General features: G+C 41.1%; 2 protein-coding genes across 2 annotated transcripts in view; both read left to right on the top strand. All coding sequences in view use genetic code 11, as the record gives it.

Annotated features, from left to right (window-relative positions):
• Positions 1-287: 287 nt before the first annotated feature.
• Positions 288-6,394, top strand: EGR_08015 (gtpase-activating protein gyp2; the record flags this gene model as incomplete). Its single annotated transcript, XM_024497264.1, has 19 exons — positions 288-344; positions 586-645; positions 1,127-1,251; positions 1,314-1,323; positions 1,367-1,495; positions 1,582-1,719; positions 1,742-2,025; positions 2,090-2,491; positions 2,730-2,842; positions 3,052-3,143; positions 3,526-3,709; positions 4,155-4,272; positions 4,396-4,432; positions 4,544-4,815; positions 4,931-4,982; positions 5,055-5,163; positions 5,252-5,497; positions 5,957-6,043; positions 6,312-6,394. The coding sequence occupies 19 exons, from the start codon at positions 288-290 to the stop codon at positions 6,392-6,394; spliced, it is 2,598 nt and encodes an 865-aa protein (XP_024348327.1).
• Positions 6,395-7,977: 1,583 nt separating this feature from the next.
• EGR_08014 (hypothetical protein) overlaps positions 7,978-10,357 on the top strand; it is a gene marked incomplete at both ends in the record, with an annotated part of 3,362 nt that continues 982 nt past the window's right edge. The window contains 4 exons of the mRNA XM_024497263.1: positions 7,978-8,010; positions 8,049-8,308; positions 8,339-8,426; positions 9,739-9,925. Coding sequence (XP_024348326.1) covers positions 7,978-8,010; positions 8,049-8,308; positions 8,339-8,426; positions 9,739-9,925 — 568 coding nt within the window. The remainder of the gene's footprint in view (positions 8,011-8,048; positions 8,309-8,338; positions 8,427-9,738; positions 9,926-10,357) is intronic.

The following is a 10,357-nucleotide window of genomic DNA, read 5'->3' as shown; positions in this document are numbered from 1 at the left end:
CCGTGCTGAATATATATATTCTGCCCGAGTATTGTGTCTTCTTTCGTCTTAAGGGAGTCTCGGGCGCTACAGTAGGGCTACTGGCCAGCCCATCCGGTGAAGGTACAATAAATAAGAAACAGAGATCTGCTCTTTACCGACAACCGAGAGCAAATCAGTAACCAACATATTACATAGTAATGTAAGAAAGTCAAACACAGCCTTGCAAAAGGCCCATGAAGCTGTGGAGCATCTAAATACGTAGTCATACTTTAGAATTTTTTGCTTCGTAAACAGGAGGATCTTGGATGCTACAGGGAGATCCACGTCAAAGTGTCAATATAGTCGGTATTTCTGTGTTAAGTGTGCGTATGCATCTTCTGAGTGTTTTTGTTGTCTTTTCAAAATGCAGCAAAAACCCTTTTTTTAAACTAAGTGGGGTTTATGTAATCAAAATTCTGCGAATTGCTTGCAAGATGACAAATGAAGCTTATTTTAGAGCTTCAGCCTTTTCTTAACTGCTTAGTTCTTAAGAACATTCAAGTTTTTGTAAGGAAATGACATTATACTGTTTGAAAGTGTAACTAAGATTTATATTGTGCTCAGGACGCTGGTTGTTTTAACTTCTTTGGCTGCGAGCGCTATACAGTCGATCCAGGCCTCGTGGTTTGTAGCGTATTTACTGGATGCTGAGTTTCTTGCATAATAGTAATAAACTATTCTTCTACACTGGTCTACTTTACCACTTCTCAAGGGATGTTCCGGAATGCTAAGGCAATTTTTGCATTTTCAAAGCCAGCCTAGTTAGCAGCACCTGCTTCATGGGCGAACTTTCAGCACCAGGGTCGCCTTTCCATGTGTTTTAAGACATCTTGCCTAAGTTCCTCTGTTAGTGTATGGGGTTTCAAGCTTTGACCAGTCTGATAGCTCTTTGGGTTCCGTGTGGCATTTGGTTTTTGGTGTATCATATCTTGGTTGTTTTGTTCAGCATTTCGTGAACTGCCGGGATCACTAGTTCCGTCATTGATTTTTTCTGTTTTCGGGTAGTGTTGTCTTGATGTTTGGCCCAAATCATCTTAAATAATGCACTTTTCCTTATTCCTCCGTTTGCTTTTTTTCAGCATGCTGCCTCTTTCGTCCTTCTTAGACCCCTAATTTTGTCGTCTCAGTGGATCTGGCATTGCTTTTCACCCCGGCTCTTTGGTATCTTAATCCCGAATTAAGTTGTTGGATAGAACTTTGCCGATTTTATAGCAAGGAAGAAATACGTTGGTAGTTCTTAAAGAATATTTTTGTAAATGTTTGTTTATTTTTCCCTAATTAACCCCCTCTAGTTTCTCTAATGTATTTTTTGTGGTACTCATTGTGATGTCTGTTTTGCTTTTAGTGTCAAATGCCTGGAATATGCGAGCAAATAAAGCTAGCACTACCTCCCCGAAAAATCCCCATTGGAAAACTCGTTGTCTCGGACGATAATGAATTTCTTATTGTTTTCAAGGATTCCATCGGCGTATTTGTATGTTCTGATGATCCTTAAAGTGAACTATGTTTCGTTCTTAAGATATGTTTTCATTCCGAAGGAATAAAGTATTAAATTCTTAGAGTACGGAGCCAGCGGTATGTACAACATCTGCGGAGGTTGGGTTGTGTGATATCGACAAACCTGTGAAATACTTGGAATCACATCCAACATCATGCTTCGGGGCAGCTCATTTTGTTGATATTAAAGAATGCTCGAGAGTGCATTTCTTTTTTTTTTCAGATTCCGAATCTTAAATTGGCTAATGAAATGCAGATGGATTCCACAGATCTTATAGGAAGTCGGATGAAATTTTTTACTCTTCTCGAGAGCAATCAATTGAACCTCCCCATCTCTTTCGATCCTAGCAATGTTCGTTGCTCTCACGAGATCGCACGCTATGCGCTGACCTATTGCGAACGTTCTGCTATCATTATGTCTACAAAAGTCTTAGAATCAAAAGAGTTCCTGAGTTATGCCTTCAAGAATGCTGACTGGTCTCCCTCCGGAGTTGATCAAATGTCGCGGTAATTTGAGGCTTAAAATTTGCATTCGTATCTTCACATGTTTGGGGACTTGTTTTATTTCCAGAACCGTGTTCAGTTGCGTAACAGGCACTTGTCAGCTTCTGGTCTGCTTGCGTGATTTAGACAAGTGGACGTGTGTGGCGAACATCTCCAATCTCTGGAACGCCTTTTGGAGGACACAAGGCCTCCGCATTCTTGCTGGTGAACTACAGGACTTCCTCAATCTTTCAGATAATGAACAACTTAACAGTAATCATTCGGCTGGCTTGTCAGTAGTACCACTTAAATGTCGGTCGGTCAAGGAATTCCTCTCTTCTATCGCTGAATCCTCATTCACGATTTCCACATGGTCTCGGAGATTCCGCCGTTCAGAACAAAGGATCACTCACAATAATTGTCTTTTGACGGCCCTTCACAAATCAGGTACCATCTCCTTTTGGGATGTCGCCGTTCCAATAGTTGATGAGTAAGTACTGCTGAAGTCTTTCGTGATTTTAATTAACTCGCGGTTTAACTCTCTAATATCACTATCATTTGCAATTTCATTCGCATTTATTCGAGGCGGCAGTGTATTCCTTATTTCTTCAAATCATACTATACAGCTTTGCTCACTCACCAGCTTGGCCAAATTAGTTTGGGTCACCATTTCATCCCAAAAATTTTGGATCAAAACTTTGCTAATTATTCATGGATTTTATGCTCAGAGGCAGCATTCGTCTTTCTGCGGTCGACCGCACCTACGCTGTCAAGTTTGAGCCTCCAAACCTACGCGCAAAGCCTAATTTTATCAAAATTGTTGATATTGGCGGGGAAAAATGTAAGCCAAAGCGAGTTATCTATTTATAGCTAAGTTTGGTTGATAAGAAGATAACCGCGTGCCATCTAGTGCAAATCAGCTAATTTAGTTCATTTTTCTTTAATTTAGTGCATCTTTAAGAACGTTCCAAATGTTGAGATCTACTTGATTCACTTTCAAGTATCTCCATAAATTTATAAGTGCTAATACATAATCCTTGCACACTTTAGTTTTACTTGTCGTCGCCTTCACAGACAGCCGAATTGTCTGCGTGACCTATCAAGCCTATGCCAAACGGGTGGGTGTCATTTCTATCAAGCGGGTATGTTTGACTTAGTCTACTCCACTGTCAAGATAGCACCATGTTTCCCATTCGAATTCTATGGACATATAACCACTTTTTCAGGCTGCAGAGCAAGGGAACTGTTGGTTCTGTACGCATCACGCTTTTGCATCAGTCGGTACTAGTTGATTTTGCGTAATTAGGTCTGGGTTTTATTGCAATGATGCGTCAGCAGTACAACCTGGATTGGGAGCTTGTTGTTTACTCTCGTTATTTTTTAAATTCCCAACTGATCTTGTGACATTTTACTGGTAATAGTTGAAATCCGGTTCTTCAGCGTGATCTTGGAGCAAATTCCAAAAGTTTCACTGAAGAGAGTGTAATCGCCTTCACCTAGTACTTTCTTCATCTTTTGGTTTAGCTGAGCGACTCTGAGCTCTGCCCTTGTTCATGCGGCTTCATATCTGTGAGTGATGCCACCTACAGTGACGATATCCTGGCAATTGCCTATGGAACTCGAGTTCTTCTTGCCAAAGTTCTAAATCAAACCACTGTTCGACTTCTCATCTGCCTTTCTGATGATGCCATTTTGAAGGCCATTTCTGGTGGGTCCCTGACAGCCGTTCTACTTTAATGTTTTCTGCTGTCGTCTTGATTGGCGTATAAGTGAAACATATATTTGGAGGCATCTATACATTCGAATTAAACTTAAGTTTTATATTCTTATGGACACTTTTTCGAGGTATAGTCGTAAAATCTTTTTAGACTACTGAATGAAGCTGGTCTTCTTTGCGTCGCTGATCGTCTGTCATAGCAGTACACCTTCTCGGATTACTTGCCACTTCCTATTATCCCACTAATTTATACTGACTTTTTAGGTGTTTGCTTTTTCAACAATCATGTATATTTCTCGTCCCAAGACGGTATTATAGCGAAGGCTTCCGTACCTACCCAGTTAAATAGTAAGTTGTACAGTGTTTTAAGTACAATTTCTCTCTTTGTCTTCTCATCCGAATACAACCATGTCGTACACATTTTCACCCATTTTAGAAAGTTACCACCTAACAATTCTTAACAAGGCGTCTACACTGGGCGGTAAAAACTTCCACCGATTTTTTGGAGGGTTGCATCTTACCCAAAATGGAGTCTATGCCTCATTTGTAGAGTCGTAAGCTCTTTCTCGTGTGTACCTTTTGCCTTACTATTCCTCATAAGTGTTTACTTTCAATCAAATCAGTTTGAAGTTGAACACAAGTGATTTTGTACTCGAAATCATTTTCTATTCTCGTAGCACTTTGGCTCCGGCATTTTGCAACATCACCTCAAATGTGAGTTTTATTGCCCTTATCTATTCATGCATACATACCGCTCAGCATCAATTTGTCTGAGTCACCATCATTCCACATTTATCTAATCACAATATTCGCCTCTTTATTTAGCTGGTTTTTTTGGTACTCTTGTCGAATTCGGAGGTCGTCGACTTGATTGATGGGTTGTCCGCACCGATGAGAAGGAATGTGGATTGTCTTTACCAGGTGACACGTCTTCTGCGCTCCACGGAGTACAATAAGTCCGTCTCTTTGGAATGCTCCGATGTAGACATGGACCTGGAGACCTGGTCACAAAAACTACAGGCCTTTTGTAGGGGTGCCTTTTTCGACACTAAGACAGATCTCTCAAAGTTGGAACTCCACAAAATTCAATTTCGAAGGTAGCGGCGATTTGGTATTTCTCCACTATTTGCGATTCAAACCGTGTTATTTTTCATGTTGAACGCACCATGAGCTCTACAAGCTGTACAATATACCTCTAATTATCCTTAACAGAGCTGTCGCAGCAATCCTCGTGGAGGGATCTAACAAGTCATCAGAAATGAAAGTAAGCTTTTTACCGCCGTCAGAAGTTTTGCTTTCTGGAAATCATACATAATACTCTGTACGGCATTTTCAGGAAATGCTACAGACGCAGATAGACCGTTTGGATAAAATTTTGGCCCTCCGGCAAATCGATCTGTGCTACCGGCTCTTTTTAAAGACTGAGGTGCAAAGGCAATCCCAAGGTGTCCTACTTCCTCAGTCAAAATACTTCTTTTTGCATTCTTGATCTGTTTCCAACTTTTTGCATCTTTATTGGATCCTCTTCTGCAGATTGCATCCTGGTGCTGCGGATTGCTGCTCTTTGCCGACGATTCCTACAAGGTGACGCCGCAAAGGATTGCGGGATGGCGGCGCTGTGCTCGATGCTGCATCGCGCCACCGAGGCTGTTACGGGCGTCGCGCAGAAACTACTCATCAAGCGCTTTGAACAAACCTTGGACAATGTCAGCACCACCGCGCTGCTAGTTTGTCCCGTCTGCCGAACTGATATCCTTTTTGACTGCCTGTTCTACAAAAGTCCGCAATTGCATGGCACACAGGGCGTGCCAGCTGTTTGAATGCATAATTTTAACTAGTGAAAGCACCGTTTGTTCCCTGTGAATTCACGGTGGAACTCAGGCACCAGTTACGAAGGTGACGTAGGAGTCACTGCCGTTAATGGCCAAAGGTGACGAGAATGGCGTGTTTACTCATTATTGGTATCAGGTTTGAATGGTCAGTGCCTGGATAGAAAGGTCATAGACCCCAGTCTTAGGTCTTTGTTGTTCTCTTGACTGGGGCATATTGAATGGTCGATCCCTGACATCGGTCCCTTTATTTCTTTAACTTATTTTATTTGTACATACGAATGTGGATCTTCTTGTCGCCGCTTGTTCAAGAGGTCATGAATTTAGTAAGTGAAAAGTGTATTTCACTCACTATTTTTAAGAAACCTTCATTGTACTGCCGACTTAAAAATCTCTCATTTCGCTGCAGTGCGGTGTGCCTCGACCTTTATACCCTGCGTGGAATCGTGCTTCAGCGAGTGTCCCTCATGTCGACGCTGCAGCGTTCTTCTTCCAGGTCTGTGAATGCTCTCTCCTTTTCCATAGTTCTAGTAGACTTGTTTTTCCAGTTCGCTTATGCTAAAGGACTCCACTCAATTTCGTTAGTTTTTTAGCGTCTGTTTGCTTGATGATATTGTTTATTTTAATTGACATTGAATATCTGCTGTATAATGTGCTTTTCATATAAGGTCTAAGGCGTGATTAAGGTGTGCGTTTTGGTAGCAATTTTGTAAATATCACGCTGATAATCTTCTGAAATCTTCATTCCGGTACTCTTATTTCAGATCGTCCATCACAGTGGCGCAGGGAGATAAATGGCCGATTTTGTCCTTATTGTAATGTTCGATTTAATGTGGTTGTTCTCTAGTTTCTTTCCTCCTCTTACTATTCTCTAATCTTGGAGTAATGCGCATATAACTTGCCTATAAACACATTGCATGACACCCAAACACTAACCATTCCATTCTCGGGAGCCTGTAGTGGATGGGGGATAATTTTACCGAGCCGGATAGACAAAATTGGTTATTTCTCTATTCACTTGGGGAGGTACCTTATCTTGTTAGTTTTTACCTGGTTAAAAGACGAGATTAGCAGATACTTGAGGGCGGCTCTATTCCCCCATTTTGGCAAGATTTTGCAAAAGGTGGGAACTGACCCTCTAGCCATGGCGAACTTCAATTAGCATGGAGATAATATTAGTGACAGATATCGGATGGGGACAGCAGTCCGCTCAGGGGCCGCAGGTTGTGGGGGTGCGCTTCATTATTTCGCCCAACGCCGTTCACCCGTATAAAAGCGTCGTTGAGTCATCGCGCCTCAGGTCGTTGTCGCGATTGTGATAGCGACTAGCTCCTCCGAGCCGACGTAGTGTTGCATAGACTGGTGTACTTGTGAGTATTAAAAGTAGTAACCACTTTTAACTTTGTACATTTTGAAACGCCTCAGTCTTTCCATACCGGTCTCTTTGTTCCATGGCATGAATTGGAATTGGCAATGTCTTGCCATGTGTTTAATCGTACTGGTCCCCAGGTCTATGTAGACTGTGGTACTCCTTGATATCATGGACCTTTGACTGCAACAACTCCAAAAATTCGGCAATAGCATTGTTCCTCTTGAAATAATTAAAGACTTAACACGATGTAATTTGCTATTAAATTATATACACATTGTACTGAATGCTACAAATTCGGCGTTTCTCTATTTTACTTCTGGTTTCATGCTCTTGAAACGGAAGCATGTAAAGAGGAGGATATCTCTCATTTGAGCGGTTATGTAATACGGTAGTTGATTATCTCTCGATTTTGGTAAGGAGGCACTTTTGACTTGGCTAATGCACCAGTTCAAGTAAGCTGGCCTTCGGGCCATGCCGGTAGCGCAAACACCTTCCGTGTGTCCGTGGGCTACAGTGTAGTATGTTAAAAGCTTGCTTTACTCTCGGTTTCAGTTGGGGGGGGGGGGAAAAAAACTTTGTTTCTTTGCCATTGCACCTTTGCCATTTGGGCAAGCCCCTGGATCTCATGATCCCCTCTGATGCCCTACTGCATGTCAAATGTGTACTATCCGCCCCACTTTCTAGTAACCTTTCAATGTAAATAAAGTTTAAGATGGCTCATAAATGCTTTAAATTATTTATGCAAAGGAAGTTACCTTCTTTACTAATGTTAATCTGATTCTCGAGTATCGTGAAGGGATTAACCTTATGGCAAGTTCCGGCAACCCGTTTCATTTAATTTTTGCGTTTTATCTCATTGGATATTTAGAACAGTGGTTTTACCTTTATATTGTCAAATCTAATATTTTAGCGCACCATTAATACAGTGCAATGATGAACATAACTCATCCACGAATTAAATCGTATAGTTCTATAAGAGGTCTGTTAGCCCGCCCAGCGCCAGACGCCTATTTGCTCACTAACCACCGCTGTTCTGTTTCATTTTTGTAGTCAAAGGAATGAATTCGTTTGAGATTAATCCTCGGGTTGCGGTAGTCTAACTTGTTTGGTTTTACTCATTTGTTTGTAGGCGGGTGCGAAAGTTGAGCCTGGTCATGAGTCATCCAATTTTGCAAATCGACTTAAGTTTATGAGACGAATAAGAAAGTCCGACAAACGTCGCCCTAACACAATATCAATCCATTCAAACATCGCTACGGATACATTTTTGAAAGAAAACGATTTGTATTTCGATATCTTAGAGAGCAGATCAACGGGATTCCAAGAAAAGTTTACCAAAAGTCTAACTGATGAGAACGATGCTTTGCGGAACAAGAATATAATGTTAAGGTTTGGTTTCTTCTTTTAACGGCCCTTAAGGTACCAAGTAGAACTCTTCTCTGAACAACTGAGTGACCTCCGTGACGTGAATATGGACTTAAGGAATCAAAATAGTCGTATCAGGGAGGTAAATAAAGTGTTCTTTATATGTATTGAATTAATACATCGGGATTCAAATGTGGTCTAGGCTATTCACCAGTGATGATAAAACGTGATAGACCCCATTTAACCAATCATCTTAATTTCATCATGCCCTTTTTTCTTATCTTGTCTAGGCATGTCCTTTTTTTAGTATGTGCCTCATTTGTGTCTTGGTCATGCTGTTTGTCTCTGTATGTTCAGTCGCATCGCATTATTATAGGGTTGGTTATTGTTGAGCATGAACTTTTTTACTTTCCCAAGTCAAAATCATTGCTTTCAAGCCTATCACGAGTCCTAAGGCGCCGTATTTAGGCTTGGAATAGTCGTTTTTTTGGCGAACTTTGATCACGAAAAATATCCAGAATTGGACCCCAAATTCACCACGGCTTGCGTAAATTCCCTTATACTCTTCGGTATAAGCCAGACTTCATCCTGAATACTACTTAGATTCCAAGCACACGACGTTTTTATGTCGATGTTGATCAACTGTTTGCAATAATTACAGTAAATTTACTTGTGTTTGATTGCTTAGAGCGAAGCGATCATGTAAATTTAAATTTGGACTCGCATCCGTCAGCTTGTATTTGCTGTCCTGATTTAAGTGTGATTGCACCTACTTCTTATTTAGAGGATTGTTACAAGCGGTACCTAGATTTGGCCCCTTTTTCTTAAAACCTTCCTGAACCTAAAAATATATGCGGTAACTGGGGCTATCGACGAATCAGTCTTTGATGGTCGTTTCTATTCCTCTTTTATAAAATCGATTTCCTTTGCTTTGGTTAGCGAATCATCCGGTTTCCTAATTACCGAATCACATGTACTAATCTTTTATGCATATGTGCCTTTTCTCGCTTGTTCCTATATTCTACAACGTAACTGTCTTATTTTTATTTCCACATTATTGTTTACGTTGTTGTATTTATTCGCTTTTTACCCGGTATCGGGAACATATGCAGTATGTTGAAGTGACTTCCTTACAATTTTGATGGTTACCACTGAATTTTTCCTTTTCTTTTTTAAAGCCCCACTTCATCTCGTAGGCTGCTGCTATCCAGTAGTTTACCCCTAGCAGTATAGGGAGGCACACACATACATACCCTTTCTGGCGCGTTTGAAACTTATGAACCTTATCTCAAGTGCATCGCATGTCAAAGGTTTGTACGCATCAGCGCTTTAGCTACCAATGCAAATGACCTCGAAAGTGTGGTTCTGTGCGTTTGTGGTTTGTGCGTTTAGGCGACTTGCACCGATGCCAGATACTACTAGAGATTTTTAGTAGCAGATATTGTTTATCGTAGGAAAATAGCATTCTCCGAAACGAGCAGACGCAGTTGTCTGCAAGGAATGACTGTTTGGTGGAGCAGATAATTGTGCTTCAAAAAATGCTGGAAGATATGGGTGTCTCCGTGGATGATACAAGTGGGTACCATTTGGAGGAAGTCGATGCAACGGAAACGCCAGGTGACGATGTGGATGGTGACGATGGTACCTCCTGCAATGGCAATCACGGAACTCCCGCGTCTTACCGCAAACCTCCACTTCATTGTGATAAAAATCTTGATTTTCTGTAAAGGTGTGACTCTTTTCATGTGGTGTGCTACTAACCGCCTGCTGGATACATTGTATGATACCGTTTTTCATTTTAGAAGGTAATTTTTAAAGGTCATCCAATTCCACTCTCCGGTCAGCTCAATTTCGTTTATCGATATGAGGCATTCCGACCTCGTATTCCGCTCTTTTACTTCGGTGACACTTGCGTATGATTGGAACCTATATTCGCATATCACTTTTATTAGTTGTTATTTGATTATCATGAATAAATTTGGTATTTTTATGTTTAATCACCAATACTCTGGATTTAGTCATTCTCATTAAAGAGATTATAATCAATTTCCATCCGGGGTGGGCTGGTTTCTC

Source organism: Echinococcus granulosus (assembly GCF_000524195.1).
Source record: "Echinococcus granulosus chromosome Unknown EG_S00093, whole genome shotgun sequence".
Lineage (NCBI taxonomy): Eukaryota > Metazoa > Platyhelminthes > Cestoda > Cyclophyllidea > Taeniidae > Echinococcus > Echinococcus granulosus.
This window is presented reverse-complemented; position numbering and strand designations above follow the sequence as displayed.